Source organism: Falco biarmicus, chromosome 8 (assembly GCF_023638135.1).
Source record: "Falco biarmicus isolate bFalBia1 chromosome 8, bFalBia1.pri, whole genome shotgun sequence".
NCBI classification, from domain to species: Eukaryota; Metazoa; Chordata; class Aves; order Falconiformes; family Falconidae; genus Falco; species Falco biarmicus.
Genome location: NC_079295.1, coordinates 17123452 through 17143025, shown reverse-complemented (window position 1 = coordinate 17143025; position 19574 = coordinate 17123452). Strand labels below are relative to the sequence as shown.

The 19574-nt window shown below is 38.8% G+C and overlaps 1 protein-coding gene across 8 annotated transcripts in view; it reads right to left on the bottom strand.

Moving 5' to 3' along the window:
- PDE1A (phosphodiesterase 1A) overlaps positions 1-19574 on the bottom strand; it is a 248849-nt gene that overhangs the window by 31445 nt on the left and 197830 nt on the right. For 7 of the 8 annotated variants that reach the window (XR_008823670.1, XM_056350225.1, XM_056350220.1 and 4 more), the window contains 6 exons: positions 19351-19452; positions 19124-19244; positions 15152-15233; positions 13488-13608; positions 10881-11065; positions 3099-3374 (listed from right to left, as the gene is read on the bottom strand). Coding sequence is in view for 7 of the 8 variants with exons in the window: in XM_056350225.1 (XP_056206200.1) it covers positions 3099-3374; positions 10881-11065; positions 13488-13608; positions 15152-15233; positions 19124-19244; positions 19351-19452 (887 nt within the window). In the remaining variant the exon portion in view is untranslated. The remainder of the gene's footprint in view (positions 1-3098; positions 3375-10880; positions 11066-13487; positions 13609-15151; positions 15234-19123; positions 19245-19350; positions 19453-19574) is intronic. The other variant, XM_056350226.1, reaches the window with a different exon arrangement.

The window sequence follows — 19574 nt, the reverse complement described above, 5'->3', positions numbered from 1 at the left end:
TACATCCTTCACTATTACATCCTTCACTTGTGGAATACCTAAAAGAACCTGGTTAGAGAGTATTAGACGTTGACATTAATATGCTACAGAAACCAGGCAAAACATTCATCAAGCTCTCCGTTTACCTGGGTATTTATCTGTGCTGGAAAATGAACACAAATAATCACTGAAGGAGATGGAGGAGAGTAAACTTAGCATACCACAGTGAACAGATGTTTCACATAAAATGACAACTAAAAAGGCCTCCAAACATCAAATGCCTTTAAAAATAACACATAATCAGTATCATTACTCTATGCAGAGCAGCACTCTACTGAAAGTTTGTGATAGTTTAAATCAGAAATCCAGCTTCACCTTGTGGTTTTCTGGCTTGAGTGACTGACTTACGAGGGGATCCATGAAATGTTTATAAGACTAAAAGAAATGCAAACTTACTTTCTGTAGGCTTAAGCTGGCTGACCAGGGATGCACTTTTCCACCAGAAAAATTTTAAGGATTCACAGGTCTAAATAGGTGAAAAGTCACTATTCTAGAATGCAAGATCCAAAGAATTTGGAACGCATATATTCTCTGAATTTCCCATGACAACAGCACTTTGACAATATAATTTTTTGTGACAATATAATTTCCCATGACAACAAGTACCGCTGACTACATTTGTTCACAAACCGTATCAGATGAACAGTTTTCAAACTAATTTGGAAACCTGTTCAGAGCAGAATTTTAGAATGGCAGGGCATGTGTTCAATCAACAGCATGAGCAGTAGCCTTTATTTTTCACACACTGTCACCAGCAGGAAAAGGCACAGTTTGTAATAAAGGAGGGACAGGAGAAAAATCCTTTCAGTTCCATTTCATTTCCAAGGATCTTTATACAGCAGTTTAAGCTTTTCAGGCACAGATGTTAAGTTTCAGTAGAAAAACCTACATTTCTCTACCAAAACTTTCCATGGCCATCAGCAGCAACTGAGATGTGTGCTGCAAAACCTGCAGTGGCTCAGATGCAAGTTGGGGGATCCTAGTAAGGGATATTGGCTCATGACTCTGCCTCTGGAGTTGCCTTAAAAATAATTTGCTGCTTCTCTCACTGTGCAATTAATCACTCAATGCAGTTATGTCTACTGCTACATCTCCCCTCTTTCTATGACTTGCTCTAAGTCCATGGTTTAAGTACCATTGCCTCTTCAGTGACCTAAGAGCTGAGCAATGACATTGTACGAGCTCTGATTTTTAGTTCAGGACCTTACCAATACTATTTATTTCCACTAAATAATTAAACTCTTATTTCTATTTTATTATTTATCTGAAGGCTTTTTGAATATTGCCATCTCTAGTGAAGGAACATTCTTGGATTGGGGGAATTCACGTTATTAAATCTTTTTTACCATCTCCAAGAAAAAAATAGCTTCCAGATCATGTTTGCCTTCGGAAATACACCATTGCAAACTCAACCACTTCTTACCCTTTTCATAAATTTTGCAGTTTGAAGTATTAAAATACAAGGCATTCTGTAGAAATTTCCCTGCCTTATAAATGAATGGGATTAGCTTTTTCTAAAATAAGAAATCGCTGTTCTCATAGGGAAGCTGGAATGTAAAGACTGACAAGGCAACAGTGTGCACTAACTGCATGCAGACTTGTATCTGACACCTCAAACAGCATTTTTGTTGTTCAGCCATCTGAAGACCCCCAAGTGCAGCTACACCCCAACTGCCTTTTGCATAGTTTGAAAGGTAAAAGATGCAGCTCTTCCTGCCCTGTTCCTCATCCAGGAGATGGGAAACTTTTTTTAAGGCACTTAAATTTCAAGCTGGGCTTTAATACAAAAATTGGTGCGAATAATACATGTCAAAAGACAAAAATGTCAGTTATAAGACAACTTCAAATGCTGTGAAATTAATTTTACTGTAAATATTTTGATTTAGGACCCTAAATTAACCATCTGTTATTTCTGATGGAAAAAACCTGTCAACAATAAAAGCATGGAGTGCTGGAAAGCAGAACTCTAGAATAAGTGGGAGTTCTCCATAAAAAGCATCTTTGAGAAATATGCCAAGTCATATACTTATGTCTAAGCTAAGTCTTATAAGCACTTTGGTGTTGCTGCTCAGACAATGCCATACTTCTGGTACAATATTGCAAGGCTCCCTGTCATAAAAGCATTAATGAGCTTAGCATTTTAATTAGAAGTGAGGAAAAGAAGTGTCATTACCTGCCTTGATTATTATTACCCAAATACTTCAAAGCTTATTCTAAATATAGGCAAATTCAGAAAATAAAATTAAAATGAACAGCACCTTTCTCTTACTTTGGTATCATCTATTCCTATTGCTTGGGTATCTTGCCTTTGATACTGCGTTATGATCACCAGATACTAAATCATATTCAGCTTATGATAAAATACTTATATTCTAAAAAATATTCTGACACGCTAAGGATTTTCTGGCTGTTTCACTTGTCCTGCAAACTACAGTCAGGGGACTGATCTTTCTGATGAAGAGAATGACAGTCCCATGCCTACAACAGTTAGCATATTCCATCTACTTAAATCTAACTCTAAAGTTCACATTACAGTTAGTACAAAGGATGTGGTTTGCAAAATAATAATCATATTAGGTGCCTAAACTAAGGGGAGTATATTTTAACAGCATAAGAATAATTACCTATTCGAAGAGAAAATGTTAGATAGTTCTGTTTTGAAAGTTCACCTCATTCTCCAATAACAAACTGCTATTTAATTGCAAATACACATCTTTAAATCATTAAATGACTAAATGATCATCTTTAAATGATCAAAAATCATTCTTCGCGTTCAACTAAAGGTCTTGGTATTGTATGTAAGAAGTTTTCTTCTAGATACCAAATAGCTAATATCAAGAAGATGGTATTTGCTTACATCAAACAGCTTTTAATTGATGGTTTGAGGACACTACTGTTTTCACACATGCCTGATGGTGTGAAACTTACACTGGTGGTTTGTACAACACCTTATTACAATACATTACTGTCGATGTTTGACAGGGAGATACCAGACACTGCTGCAGCTTCGCCCTGGACAGCTTCATTAAATTGACTGGTGCTCTGTGATGAAGTATTACCATTCAGTGGGTCTGTATTCTGTGTTTCTTGCTGGGCATCGGTGAGATCTTTCTGGTTCGGATCAGAGTTAGTGCATTTTTCTGAGTTGGATTCATCACTCAGAGGAGTGTCGAAAGAGACTACTTGTAGGACGATGGATCTGGGAGGACAGGCTGTACCATCGCCTCCCTGACTACTCTCATTTTGTATCCTTGTTGTCTCTTCCTGTAACTGTGCCTCTGTGGAATTTCTGCTTTGGTCTGTTTCCTGTTCACCAACATTTTTCACAAGTTCTTCTACAAAGAGGGAACAAAATATGTTAATTAGATAAGAAGGATACGCCACAGTTGTTTGATATCAGTAGTGACTGATAGAGCTGCACACGGGAACACTGTGAACATCGACTTTCTGCACGAGGACATGTGCACTGGTGTGTTTAATGTGAGTCAGATTCTTCTCCTGATTACACTATTGCAACTGAACCATAGTGGTCCGCTTTCTGGTTTGCTCTCTAATTTGTACCTCTTTTTTTTGGCCACAGTACAGGCAAGCAGCAGCATCAGACACACTGTAAGCTGAAGGATGGGAGCAGGAGGACCCCATGCTGCGGGCACGTCCCCCAGCAGTGGTGTCTGTCGCCACAGGACTAGGAGGAGCAGAGCTCATCAGTTCTGCAACAGAGAAAGGGCATGGAGGGGAGCACCTTGCTGCGGGATGGGGGAGGCATCAGAACTGAAGGAAAGGCCTGGAGAAAGTTGGTCTATCAGTCTGGAGAAGTCCAATGCCAGCTAACACAGAGCTTCAGCTGGAACAAGTTATAGAGGGTGACACACGCATACAATCCAGTACTGCTGCCATTATGGTTAATGGCACATACAGAATGTGAAGAAAAAAATATGAGGGAAATTGTGCTTCAGGGGACAGCAATTACAGGAGACAGCAATTAATGTTTGGAAGGCTCTATTCCCCTTGCTCTATTGCAGAAACCTGGAGAACAGTACAAAGAAATGGCCCAGAGTAAAAGGAGACAGAACAGAGCAGCACAGAGAGGTGGTACTGGGAGGAACTAGATTTAGAAAATGGAGAATGGAAAACTTGTGATGGAGAATGAAAAGTCTGATAAAAAATAACTGTACCATCTTTGTGGAGGGCCTGTTTCTCTTGCTATTAGAATCTCTGCTTTGTAAATTCAGATTTCAGAATCTGTATACTACTATAGAAGATACAAAACACTATCAACTTAGAAAGTGAAAGCATTGCAATTTCCACAACACCTGCACAAAACAGCTGCATGATATGGCATAAAATTTCTAACTTGGCTGTGCACACTGTATTAAGGAAGGAAACTGAGCACTGAGATATTTATTGAGTTCGACTGGCAGCTCCCAGAAACTCTGGTTATGAGTGACCAGTCCAAATCTAGACCAAAAGTGATTGCATATGATAACTGAAAGACAGCCCAGTCTGTAATCACATTTTTACCACAGTGAGCATTTGGCAGCTTCGTCACATCACTTTTCTGAATCTAAAGAAAGTTCCCCCTGAAGTACAATTTGTCTTGTGAAACTGGATAGAAAGGAACACCTCCAAACCTGAGCTGATGTGCAGGAGCATGGAATAGTTAAATAATTTCCTGCTTTTGTCAGTTCTTACACTTTCTGGTATACTTTTAAGAAAATCAAGAACTTTCAAATTTGATCTGTTTCTAAATTGTTAAGCCAGGTTTTTTTACAAACTTTAGAGACCTGCTTGTTTTGCACTCCAAATCTTCTGAAACTTGGACAGGTACTCTTTTTCTACAGACTTCAATGCAGCTCTTCCAGAGAAGTGGTTGGGCTAAAGACATTAAGAAATGTATATATGCAACTTGAAGCAATTCTGATGTTCAATCTAGATATGTTAACTCAAGCATCTGTCACTCATGGCATAATCTACCTACTTAAGGCTTTTGTCCCCCCAAAATGATTTATGTGCCCTATTTGCCTCCATATGGCAGAGCTACAAGCATTTTACTGAAAAAAAGGAAGAGACCAGCAATAAGCATCAAAACTTTGCAGAAAATGAGAGGACTGACCCTGGTGCTTCTGGGACTCCAACATAAGTTTAAAGACATGTCCAAGGGTTCCCAAACAACTGTGATTTTTTCCCAACCAACCTGCCATTTTCAAACCCAAGAATACATTGCAGTAACCCACAGTTATTTAGACATGTGTTCCTTCTGCTTTCAACTCCTTGCACAAAGATGTAGGAGGATATAAAACCACTGCAAACCACGTAATCCAGTGACACCTGATGTCACAGCATTGTGACATACAGAAAATGTAGCAAAGTTTTAATTAACTACCAAAACTTTTTACTAAGATTCGGTTAAAAATAATTTGTGCGTTTATGGTTTTCTAGGGTGGCTACCTCCACCTTTTACTTCTCTTTTGCTGTTCAGCTGTATAAGCACAGGGGCTTGAATGCTGGGACTTTTGGGACAGGGGAAGGGAGGGACATGCTGCTCCAAGCCTACTAGAGGGAAAAGGTGTTTAAAGTCATGTAGTTTGTCATTTGCAGAGGTGGCCCAGCTCTCTAGTGTATGCTCCAGGGGGATATCTAACAGGTTCCAGTATCAGGTTCAGTTATCATTCCTTAGTCTGTGATTTACCAGGTGCTGCCGATACAAAATATGTCTTCCTACTCTGAGCTCAGCCCATTCATTACACTTCCTCAGACCATGGTGAAAAATTCTCCTTTTTCCACCGTTCCTAACACTTTTCTGAATTAGCTCAAGAACTGCTTATGACCTAAATAATTTATCACTGCAATTAAAATTACTGTCACTGGTTCAGATGGGACTCCTTTAGCCCCTGAATTTACTTTTGTCCAACAGATTAAAACAGCCCATTAGAGTAGATTTCATGTGCCAAACTGTCGGTTGGTTTCTGTGACTGTCACACTCATCCTCCCACCACCCACCCTTCCTAGTGGCTGCTAAATCACATTAAGATGCTATCAGATCATCACTCTCAGATTTTCGCATTTTAGCAGCTGTTACTCTCTTCTTATTAGCGAGTCTGCGGAGAAAATCCTTCAGACAAAATGGAACCGAACCCTTTAGTTATTGTGACTGGAAGTATGCAGGACCGAAAGTGCCCGAGGGGGGCCTGCAGGTACCCTGCAGAGGTCTTCCAGAAGAGACATTTGTTATTCAAAGTTGCTGCCCACAGGGGAAAAAAAAAAGCTGATCTCTACTCCAAAGACACAATAGTTGTCACTTTTTCATATTTTTACTATCAAAATTAAGCACAGGACAGTGCAAACCCCTTGTTCAGCCTCACATATTTTTCATACCACCCCAATGCGGTCAGTCACCCCAGACATGCACCTTCGAGCCACGCAGCAAGCGCACTGCCAAAAGGTGCTGAGGACAAGGCTTGTCACTGGTCACTTTCCATACAAATAACGCAACCTTTGGTCGGGTCCTGTAATAGTTCATTCTTCAGAAGAGTTACATAAGCATAAAATGGGAAAACCAAGCAACACTGCTGTTGTATTATCGTGATGGGCCCATTCGATGGGCAGCTGGACCCTTAGTCTGTATGATACGTTCCCTCATGCTATTATATGACCTGAGGTGAGTGTCCTAAGTTGTCTGTGTCTCTTTTTGCTCAACTGTACAGTGAAGATAATGATACTTATTTATCCCTGTAACTTTATGTACAATATCTACTGAACAGACGCTAAGCATGGTTGCTAGTCCATACCCTTTCATTCTTTTAGGAGTACCTGAGCTTGCCAACCACTGACCAACTTAATTAGTAAATCTTTAGAACATTTTAATAGAACAAAATAAGCAAGAAGGAATAAACATCATAGGCATAAAGACTAAACATTTTATTTTATAAACGTTAAAGCATTGTGATGTAATTTCTCTATGTTCAAAGAACTGCTGCATATAGGATCTTACATAATATTTATATCTTTCCCAACAAGTTGTCTGTTTCTTACAGCTTTCTCAGTAGGTCAGTAACTTCCAGTCCTTAAAATCCATTTAGCAAACATCTTCTCTAACAAAAGAACTTCTCAGACTGATGTGAGCATCTTTACTATTTGCTACAACTACCAAAATTGCAAATAGCAGCAACTATCAATGCTAGGTGTTGAAAAAAAGGACAGGATGGAATCGTCTCTTTATCACTGTGTTGAGATGAACAAAGACAGATTATCTGGTGATTAGGGGTTTGGAATATTAATTAAACATCAAGGCTTTCAAATTAGAATCCCAGATGTTTGATCATTATGATAATTCCCTGTTAACAGCATTCCCTGAAAGGTCTGAGAAACATTCCTCTAATTCTCTGGTGGTGAAAGGTTGAGGACCCTTAGGCTATAGAGCACTGAGCTTCTCTGCATCAATTATACAAGATGTGGCCTTTTTAGCAAAACGAGCCATTTTACTTAGTAACCTTCTGTTAAGGAAGCTCTCAGACAGCTGCCTAGGTAAATACACAACTTCCTCACAAACACAGGCCTTTCTAAAAATAAAGCACACTGTTCCTTGCCCAAGCTGCTTGCTCTGAATTAATTCTCAAAGCAACTATCTTTGCAGGGAGGGGTAGCACCAGCATCTCCAGGAAAGTTGCTCTGTCAACAACACTGCCAGTGTGTCTTGGTCTTCTTGTCTGAACTGCTTGGGCATAAGAGTCAGATCATCTTCAGCCCTTGCTGAGGGAGCCCTTGCTCCAGCTGAACTGCCTCCCAACCTGTGCTCCGTGAGTAGCCTTCTTCTGAAAAGGTGAGAAGCCTGAACGAGCTCAAGTGACCCTCAGGAAATTCTGTGGATTGTTGCTAGTTACCTTTCTATATTACTTGTGCATCTGTATTACTACATTCTGTAAAAACAACTTCTCCTGAGCCTGTGAACTAATCTGGGAAAAATGTCTAGTGTTTGTGGAGCCCACTGACAAGAATGCAGATGGCTCTTTTAACAGCACAAGTACTGTTTGTCATAGTCAGCTCAGGAGCCGTGTTTGGATATTTACACTAGCAGCCAGCCTGCTTACTACCATTGCACACTGTCCTCACGTGTGACCTCCTCAGTGCACTCAGCTCTTTCTGGCTTGTCATAAATTATTTAGCTAGGAACATCGATAGCAATAACAACACTCATTTCACTTGGCAGTGATTTACCCCTGATATTTCTTCCCTCAGTATGTGCTCTTACTAATATATAAATAAAACACAGTTTCACACATATGCCCAGAGCAACCTAAAGAGTTTTCATCAAGTAATAGAGTCAGAGAAGGTAACATGAGATCCAGACAGGATGGAACAGATTAATCTGAGGTTCAAGGTCTCAGCTTATTCACTTACAAGCTTAGTCAAACTTGAGTGCAATTTGAAAGGAATTTCAAGTGGAAAGGGGATGTATTTCAATATTTTTCCTTCATTACTAGATGTTAATTTTGCAGTCAGATTAAGGAATTTTAGCCTTTGCATGGTGCAGCTTCAGAGCAGGTATACTGCTGATCTGGACCAGTTGGGGAAAACTTCTCCCATTATGTGACAGGGAACTTCTGTGCTAGCTCACATAGTTCTCTATAGAGGGCTATGTTCACTTGGTGAAAATCTTCTCCAGCAGCCCTTAGGGCCCGCATATGGGCTAAGTGCCCACACATTCCATTCCAAATGAATGGAAAATATCTTAACTTTCAAAAAACCTATATAACCCCCCTCCCAGCTTTTAAAAAACTTAGCATCTGTGTACTAACAAAATACAAACCTGTACTCAAAAGTATTTGCACTAATCACATGATTCTATTTTAGAATAGATTCTAATCAGGCACCCTGAAGGTATCCATGCCATGCTCCAGCCACCTGCAGATGTTGTTGCAAGTAGTCTCTTTACGGGTGCAGTTTTCCACAAATCTCTTTCTTGCTCTCACAAATGTTTTCCAAACCAGATTCAACCACAATCACACAGAGCCAATATTGTTCATCAAGCTCTGGCCTCAACACCAGCTATCTGCACTTACCCATCAGTTTTCCTAATGTACATTCTACCGTAATTACATAACTCTGTTCAGGAAATTACTTCATTAGTCAAGTAGACAAAAGAAAAGAAGGGCATCCTAGAATATGGACATCTACAATCTCAACAAAGTTCACGGAGTCTTGAACATTAACAGTTTTGTTTTTCACAGTAGAAAGCATGCCCAGAGTTTCCCGGATCTTGCTTGGCCTCACATTAATATTGACTGTATAGAGAAGCAATCATTTACCGAGAAGAATTTTTAAATCTCTTGCTGTGAGAAGCTTTGTGTTTTCAATGGCTGTCAACAGCCCAGTAAATCTGGGCTAAACGTATCAGTAATTCATAGAGCGCTACAAAGCACTGGAAATGAAGGGAAAATTACCTCTTTGATAGCACCCTACACCTCCAAAACAATATACCAAAAAGCCGATGTACCAAAATCAAACTGGTTAGTTACATGTAACTGGAAATGGCAAACTTCCAGACAGCAAGTTCTTATTCCTTTGTATTGAAGGACCTTGCATGTAGATAGCTCAGGGCTGCTTGATTTCTGCAGGCTGTAGCTAAGGGGTCTTGGGCACCTGATGGTCTGCTGTTACTACTGATCATCCCAACTTAGTGTTTTTGTCCTTTTGATCAGTCAGAATTAGCTGGACAATACCAAAAAAAGCTACCAATCATACGCGGCTGCTCATGAAGGAGAGACAATATGACTTTAAATCTCCTCCTCAGCTGCCTCTTCTACCTAAGTCTCCAGTCATTGTCACAATAGGTGCATGGAAACCTGTTCTTAATATTCCCCTAATGAGAATATTCATTCGCAATTTAGCACGAAGTTAGAATTAAGCACTGCTCAGCAGTGATTTTCTGTCTTGTCTGACACCTCTTGGAGAAAAAAGGTGCTGCTTTGGATGATGGGATGAAAGACAAGGCTGGCACTGGACTCCAGGATACCATTCCCTGCGGTCACTATCAGGTCACGTACAGTGAGATCAGCCCCAGCAGTAAAACGCTACCGAAATACTCCAGGTACTTACTCAGAAAAAAGATAAGACTGTGGACAGAATACTCCCAAATGGCATTCACTTAACCTGCATCAAGGTTATAAACTGTATTGAACAATTATTACAAATAATTTCACACAGATAACTGTAACTCCAGACACTTTTCAGGTACAGCTTATGAATTAAGACACTTGATGGAGATTTGACTTTATTAACTATAAACCGCAAACAAAGAGTCACTTTTTGCCTTGCTTGGGCCTAATACATGCTGTGATTGCCCAAATCTTTAGATCCACAGGGTCATTTAAATAATTGCCTACAGCATAGTCCCAAAAAGCCTGTAATACTGAATTTTGTTCCATACAGTGGGGAACAAATAGCATTTCTAATAGCAAAGTACAACTTTTATGTCTCATAAGAAATGTGGTATCACATACTACTTTGAATTGTTGATTTTGGCATTTGAAGCAGATGTCTGTATCAGTTATGATTAAATGTGCAAGAATGTGCATTTCTAAACCAGACCTCTAAAGATAAGCTGTGCAACACAGAGCCTTATTGTACAGGTTATAAGAGGAGTTCTCATCCCCAGACCAGCTACATCTCTTTATACCTCCTGGGAGAGGAAAACAGAACCATCTAAACAAACATTAAGACATAAAATGTATGAATACAAGACAACTAGGTATTTTTATAGGCTGAAGAAATTAAAAAAAATTAAAAGTAGGGGAGATCTTAGGGAGTAACCCATAAAAAAATCCCACCTTAGAATATCATACCTTCTACTGCTAATTCTTTCCATCTTTCTTTGTTTGCTTGAATGATCTTCATCAAATTGTCCTTAAAGCTTGTTAGGTCTACAGTTGCTAGAGAATTTTCTGTGTGAGTCCCTCCATCACTCGCACTTTTAAAACTGGGTCGTCTTTGTGCTTCGGCATTGTTTACTGCTCCCAAACTGTTTTGGCTGCAGAAGGGAAAAAACTCTAAATTATGAACACAGTCAGGCAATTTTGATATTACACAGACAGTTAATTGGAATCTAATTCCTCAGGACATGCATGCAATCACTAACACAAAATAACAGTTTTCACCACAGATTCCCAAGATACAAGCTATTTCTTCATCTCATGAAGCTGCAACCTGGGACCGATTCTCAATGACCTTTTTCCAGGGATTTATTGAAAAAAATGTGGCAGCTGAAAATACATTACTTGTAAGTTGGTTCTTGAAAGAATGTTTATGTAGCCATTTCAGAGCACCTTCTTAGCTGTGTTTTTGAACAGTGAATGGTATCTTTGGGGCTCACAGGAAAGACATCTGATGATTGTTATTTTTTGACCCATTTTAAAAAAGCAAGACAAAAAAGTATATGACAATTAAGTTCAGCTTTAGCTGAAAATTCTCTCCAAGGTACGTGCCTTCAAGTATAGTCAAAGCAGGATTTAGTTCAGTGGCTTTAAAATCCACTTAAGAGCTACTGCAGCTACCTTACACATAAAGTAAGGTAGAAGTAAAATTCATTATTCATATATGAAAATGCAAACACATGTAAAGGTGGGGGGAAAAAAATGAACTCTCTTTTTCTCAGGATTAAAAAATCAGACCTATTTCTGATCTTGTACAGGTAATCCTGTCATACCAGGTTTTGTTTACTCAATTACGCTGCATAGTTCAGCTCATTGATACTGAACACAAATGCTAATATGCATATAAATGGTTTTCCATTAATCAGAAAATATATCTGCAGTGAACATAGCAGTGAGAACTGCACAAGAAGAGTTACTGTCATTTCTGTGTGCTCCAGAGTTGTTGAATGGGATGGAACTGAAAGAATAGGTTATAATTCTAATGTTTTCCAGGCACCACAGTGAATGACACACTCCTGGTGTCCACCCAGTAGTTTCTGTGCAACTCTGCTGGCTCAGACATCTCTGCATCATGCTGTTGGCTCTCTACTCTCTTTATAAGTATAGCTCTTGATTCCATACTAATAAAAAAATCACTTTATCCTCCACCTCACATGAGGAAGCTTTGCTGGATCATAAGCCTTTGCTCATCTCCACGTAGCCATGAACATCAACCAAAAATGAAGCATGGAGCTCCTCATCATCTGCAGCTGCTAACTACTCACTTGTGAAGAAGTGAAAAGGTAAACAAATTTGTTATCAATACTGCTTTAGTTTAGCACTGTTCCCCAAAATACTAAGAACACTGTCATACATACCTATTTCTAGTAACTTCTAGTTACTTCTAGTAACCGAAATACATGTAATCATGATCAGAAAAGAGCTAGGTTCATCATTAAACTGAAGGAGGGTAGATTTAGATTCTTCACTATGAGAGTGTAAGGGACTGGAACAGATTGCCCAGAGAAGCTGTGGATGTCCCATCCCTGAAAGTGCTCAAGGCCAAGTTGGAAGAGGCTTTGAGCACCCTGGTCTAGTGGAAGGTGACCCTGCCCATGGTATTAGGGTTGGAACTACAGGATCTTTAAGGTGTCTTCCAACCCAAACCATTCCATGGTTCTATGATTCCATGATTTTACTATTAAAATCTAACTAATGCACAGAAAATGAAAAATTGCCCTGCAGAGTAGTTGTCATATTAGTAGCGTCGGTGAAAACTCAAATTACAGTTTTAAAACGAAAGAAAAGTAGATAACAGAGGCAATAATTGTAAAAGCAGCATCTCATTATCAAACAATGCTTTCAGCGTGGAGTCCCTCGGATCATCTGTCATAGCTAGTTTGTTTTATACAAAACTTCTATCATGATGCAAAGACCCAGAGACTGATGAGCAAACCCTCCCCACCTGTGCAGTGCCATCTCACTTATACTGTATTTAGGTCTCTCAAGTGCAACATAAGTGAAATCTGTTTTGTCTCAAGTGTATATATAAAATAATACTAACATGGAAAGGTGAAGAAAGAAAGTGACCTACAGCATAACAAAACACAGAAAGAACCCTGAAATCACCTTTACCACCTCCACTTCCAATTGCCTCTCAGAAAGGAAAGAATGACTTTTGTTACTGACAATTAGAATTGTACTGAAAATGGTTCAAGGTAAGAGAACTAAGAACTTCAATGACCTGTTGCAAAGATTATAGTCAAAGGAAACAAACTGCTATTAGATATGCTGTAGAAAATCAACTTAATATTTTATATGTGTGTATTATGCTTGTAACTGTTTTTTAACGGTTTTGCTTTTTTATATGCACAATCATCCACAGCCAATGGAGTAACAGCATAATGCAAATACAACGCAGCACCACACGGTGGCAATACTGTACAGCTATTGACGCTACTTTTCTAACTTAAAATAATTGTGATGAATCTGAGAATTACATTATTATGTTAGTTCAATAACTAAGCAGTGTGTTCATACCTGGGTGTCCCAAATGCAGGACTTCCAGATTTTGACGCTTCCTCTATAAGAGGCATAACAATTTTCTCCATTGAGTCCGTAAGAAGAGAAAATGTTGGTTCTACTATGAAGTCAATGAAACCTAAACATGAAAAAGAAAGAAAATCAGATTTCACATTTCCACAGCTCTCAAATCTAAATACATGGTATCAGGCTGATTTTCTGGCTGTAGTCCTGATTCAATATAGTATACCACCGGCATAATCTTGAAGAAAAAAGCTCAACTAGAACCAAAGCCACCTGAAGCTGTATAGATATAACTAGATTGTAACAATTATAGCTTTTCATTCCCTTTTCTTGTAAATTTTATGGACTGCAGAACACACCTACCATTTGAAATGAATATTAATTATTGAATAGAAGGGAAGCTACTGTTGAGCCAGGGGGCTAGAAGTCATACTGTCTCTTTTACCATTTGGAGCTTCTTGCCAAGGAGCTAATATTTCACACTGCTGTTTATTATTCTGTGGAGATAAAGTGTTATTTCACAGTGTGTAGGAGTGTTCTGTCAAATCAGTGAACAGAACAAGTAATATCCTTAGGAGACAGCATTTATCCCACAGTTCTGAGATGTCAGCTCTGAACAATGTCTTTTACATTTTAAAGTGCTCATCAAGGTATGGAATGGCACAGTGAGAGAATGAAGCATTATTCTCTGCTGAGCACTTAACAGGGGGGGGAAAAAAAAAAAAGCCAAAACATGAGTTAGCAATGAATTTCCAGGTATCTTCATACCCTAACCATGCAACGTGGCACAAAGGTGAGCAATGTACTTCATCCTAAGTTCCAACTTCCCTTCTGCAGCAGGTATGATGCTCAGGCACGTTGCCTTTCAATGCTGGTGAAATGGAATAAAGGACATTTGAATGGCAAGATCAGACAGGACGACATGCTTCGGTTCAGGGATAAGACACCGTTACCTATAGAATTTCTCCCTGAGCACTGTGTTCACTCTTGTAAAAGGTACAGCTGTTGGCAGGATATATGGCTTTACTCAGAATGCTTCTAGGGTTTGTCCTTCTGACTAGCCCCAGTGATCTTTACCAGGTTTTGTCTCCTTATTGCTGATGGAAATGAATACAGAGAGAGCCAAGAGCCGCATTTCTGAAAGGGGGAAGTTGAAGTTTGACCACTGCTATCAAAACTGACAGGAACAGAATGCAGTGGTCCTTGTCAGACCAAGGAGGCTTGACCCTGTGTAGTTTGACCCTGCCACACTGACAGTCTTAATTGCTGTCCAGAGATCTGATGTATACATTGAGATGCATCCGCAAAATGGCACCAGGCTTTCAGCTAGAGACAGGCCTGTGAGTTCCTGAGCAAGAGTCAATCTGAAGACAAGATCTACCAAACTCTACAGTGTGCACAGCAAAAGTTGGGCTCATGTCCAGTACTTTGGTTAATCCCTCTACTATCCCCTCCTTGGCATCACATATGCTAAAATTACTTCTTTTGAGACCAGCACATTTCTTCTGTACGAGCATATGAGTTTGGTGAACAGATAGGTGCAACGGAATACCTTCTATATGATGGCATTTGGAACATTTAAAAATCATAAGAAATGTCTGCATGCTTTTACATGCTCCTACACATACAAGCAAAAGAAAACCACAACTTGTCATTACCTATTTGAGACTGAGCTACCAAAGTAGACTTGCGGTCACAGAGTGGGGAAAACTGAAGACCCAAAGCAGCCTCCTTGTCTCCCTGCAAACAACAATGTTTAATATTATACGCACATATTTGACAGAGGGATGGAGAGACAAAGGAATCTGAATTATTCTTAGTATTTATTCAACAGATTATTTTATTCACTAATATTCCTAAATATAAAAACAAGCCACAGCAAAACCCCCCTCATTATTTTTATCTTAAAACTTTCAGAAAAAGTAAAAGTCAAAATTCTAACTTACATTTGAAAGTTTTTTTATAAAGGAACTTATTGTAAGCAAGTTCTCCTCAAGAGCAAAGCAACTGCCAATGAGATTTAACATATATGAAGTTCTTTAATATGCACAGTTTAGTCCTGCTGGTCCCAGATGTCATGGGACTGGAGATATTTAGACATATTTGTAATAGTATGCCAAACGCTAAGTGTTTCCTTCTATTACATTGGTTTATCCGACATGTAAAATTTCTTCGATGGATTTACACAGGTCAAGGGAATTATCTGACTTGAACTCATTCTCACTAGCAGGCATGGCTCTCTGCTGCTGAAGCCATAAGAAAAAAAGATCAATTTCATTACAAAGGTGATTTGTACAACCTAGATCTGAAAATATTTCAGCACCTAATACACTAGAAGAGCTTTTTTGTCGTAACAGTCTTAGTAGCCAGGGGTGTGTGTTATCTCCATTTTCAGCATGATACACTAATTGACTTGCAAAAGCTCAAACAGAAAGTCTAGTGGTGCAAAAAATCCTGAAGAGACATCTTTCAAAGGAAGCTAGAAATCGTGTAGCTGGACAAACCTGGCCCCCAGAAGCATTGACATTATAGATACAGGAAAACTTAAGTCTTTCAAGTAGGATGACTCTATGCATTACACTAGTCATGGAGAGTGCTGTTTCATGATCATTCAATGGGGAGCAGTACATGAACCTACCATTTTCCCAAAGATCTCACCAGAAACTGATGGATGATGGGGGTAATATCAACTCTCCTTAGTCTTTTCATCATGTATCATTGAACTAGATTTGGGAAAATTTTAGAACTATAATACCAATAAAACTACTTCAGCCACAGAAACAGATGTACCTCGCAGACTGCATTTCATGTGGAAGTGGAGAGTTTTATCACTATGGCCTTTAAATTTTACACCCAAGTGTTCATAATTTGACTTCAGAGTGTAGAACAAATGAACGCTTACTACTAGGAGCAGTGCTATAGTGGCACCCCCATGTAAATGCAGGAGCCAGACTGTGATATAATGTAAACTGGGGTTGTTGTAACTAACCAGTTGTGAGCCATTTTTGGACACAGGATTTACAAAGTAATATTAATTTTGTCATCTTCCTTCAACCAGGTATTAAAAAAGAGAAAATTCCACACTAGCAAAGAATCAGTTTGATTTTTTTAATATTTTCAAGTAGCTCTTTACCCCAATTATGAATTACTTTGCAATTAATATAATACATAATTAATACTTAAATATCATATAAGTCTAAGTCTATTGTGACTTGTAATAAGGGATACAGCATTAATATTGAAATTGATCATTGTAATTTCATGAGACTTAAAACCAAGATAAAGATCAAAGCAGTAAAAAAAGACTCTCTGTGAGGTGGTGAACTCACTGGACAAATTCTCTTTTTATGCTTTTGGATCTACTCAGGCTGAGAGCGGAATGCTATAGGAGCTTATGTTATGTTATGATACTTCTTTGTGTGACTTGAACTATGCATTTCTTTATTTTTACAGTTTTGAGATGAGTGGGTGTATTTCTATTTTAAACAAATAGCTCAGATCTTCCTTGGCATTACAACACGCTTTCTGTAGTTGTTGCTTTTAAATTTAAAGCGTTATTTAGCTTTTTCCCTGAAGTTAACACTGGCACATATTTTACCCATTAGCTGCAGTTAACAAAGTTTTTTGTCTAGTGTCTAGGTGAATGTTCATTTTTTGCTGGTGCTCACTACTTTGAAAGCTGCCTGTTAAAACATTTTGGTTTTGCACTGGCAGTTTCAGACCGTTGCTTTTTCCTGTAAGGCAGCAAAGTAGTTGACTTACTATCTTTTAAGAAAAGCAGAGGAGGAATTAGTGGGTTTTGTATACATTTGGACTACTTCACCTTGGCTGACATGGATTTGGAAGTCACAGAGATTTCCTCCACACATACCCAGATCAACAGACCAGAGGATGCATAGCCAAGCCAGTGCATTTAGGAAGCAGGAGACCTCCTGTGTCTGCGCTGCTCAGTGCATTTCTGCAGGTACAGTTACTTCATCACGCCTTAAATGTGTTGGAGCTACTCTACATGTGCTGTTCTTTTTAGTACATATAAAGAGGGAGTCAATTCCTTGCAACTCCTCTACAGCCTGAAAGTCTTTCACATTTTATACTGCTGAGTTGCAGACATACATACATGGTGATTTGATGCTATTGTTAAATGCCTCCTCAAATCTTTGAGCGACTTATTTGGGATCCAGTTACTTCTAACGAAAGGATAAAGGAATAACAAAAATATTAGCTGATCCCAGGCACTCAATGACCAGTGTGGTACTGTTCACTGCTAACGCTACTTCCACTTGACTGGACACATTGCCTCAATGTCCTATGGGCTCTATCTAGTCTGACTGTGTCTAAAATGTTTTTACAGTTGGTCATTTCTGATCTTCTCAAGTAATATATACCTGGGGTAATCTGCTCCTCCTTTTTCCTCTCATGTTCAAAATGCTCATCATTTCCATTTACAGAAGCAGACACAAACCCATGACTCTGCTCATTATTTCCACAAAACTCAGTCCATTTGTTACTTAGATTAAGACACCAGCTCTCCAATCTGCCTCTCTGGTGCAAAGCCCAGATGAAGGATGTCCTCATGATCCCTACAGAGAATTCATATAAAGAACCTCTAGGAACCAAGCAAGAACCTTCTAGGGCAGATGGGCCTAACAACCTAACAGTTTAATATACTGACTTCTTTATTCTCTGATCTCTTCTTCAAGTGTGACCCATCTGATTTGAAAATATCAGCAGATAGCAAATTAATGACAATCAAGCTGAGCAAGACATACACTGTTCTGTTATCTGTATTAACCATTTTTACAACCTGTGTGTAACTGCAGAAACTGTGTAATACCTAAACTGGATTTTGTTTATCAACTGTACTTCATTAACTGTTATGTTAAAAATGTGCATGGTCACAAATAGTCATTAGAGGGAGAGTATTCCCCTTTTGGAGAAATGTTTTTTTCCACCTGCTGAGGTGAGTAAAAAAATGGCAGAAGTGACACCAACACCTACTGGCCTTTCTCTTTGAATACAGTATCTCACAGAAATGGAGTCTGTCACAAAGGTGTGTCTTCATTTTTGTTTTAGGGTATATGGCCACAGCATTAACAGGATGATAGTGTCTAACCTCCCATGTTGGATCAGGCTGTTATTAAAGCAAAACATTCAGACCTATGTGGCATATGCATGGGAAGTACTCAAGGAAAAGAAATAGAAGGGCTTTCTGAAATGTGAAACGGAAACAACGTTTTGCCTTCTTTGCTGAAAATTAATTCTTCCTATTTTCAAGTCCCTCATCCTACCCTGCTGGTGCTTCTTTTTAACTCAAAGCATATATAAATCTCTGTCTACACAATGAAAACAGCTTGACAAGTTATATTATAATTGAAAGAAAAAAATGCTACAACACTCAGAATCCTGGTATCAGCTGAAACAGATATAAAGCTATAACAATTTCATCTTATTCAAGCACATAAAAGTTGAATTAAAGTCAGTGATATGTATGAAGAGTAAGGAATATATACTACTGACTATGCTTGTCAATCACAACCAACAGTATCCTTGTTGGTAGACTTAGGAAAAGACTTAGTTGTGTAACCTCTGCTTCTTGAATTAGATTTCTTAAAGGATTTAAGAAACAGCACCTGTCGAAAAAATTCTTCCATCAGGGCCATGGTCCACCGATAGTGCAGTTCCCAGGATTTTGCTGGATGGCTTATGTCTGCTGCATGTAGAATCAAAGACATGGCTTTGGCTTTGTCTACCCTGTCAATTCAAGGACATGCTCCAATTATCTCAAAACAAAAGCAACTATCGTACATAAGCTCATTGAAAGGCTACAGATAGTGAACAGAATGGGAAAAAAACCTACCCCTCTGTCTGCTGTAGTGTATGTCGCATCGTTTTAATTTGTTGAAAATGGCCTGACATATCTGTAGACAAAACCATCTCAATGACCAAGCTACGCAACTCCCTAAAAATAATTAAAAGCGAAATGACTTATTACAATTCATTTATTCTATGTATGGTACCTTTGTTTAAGCAGTACTTGTTAATTTATAACTTTCTAAACAACACCACGAGTTTTATTACATT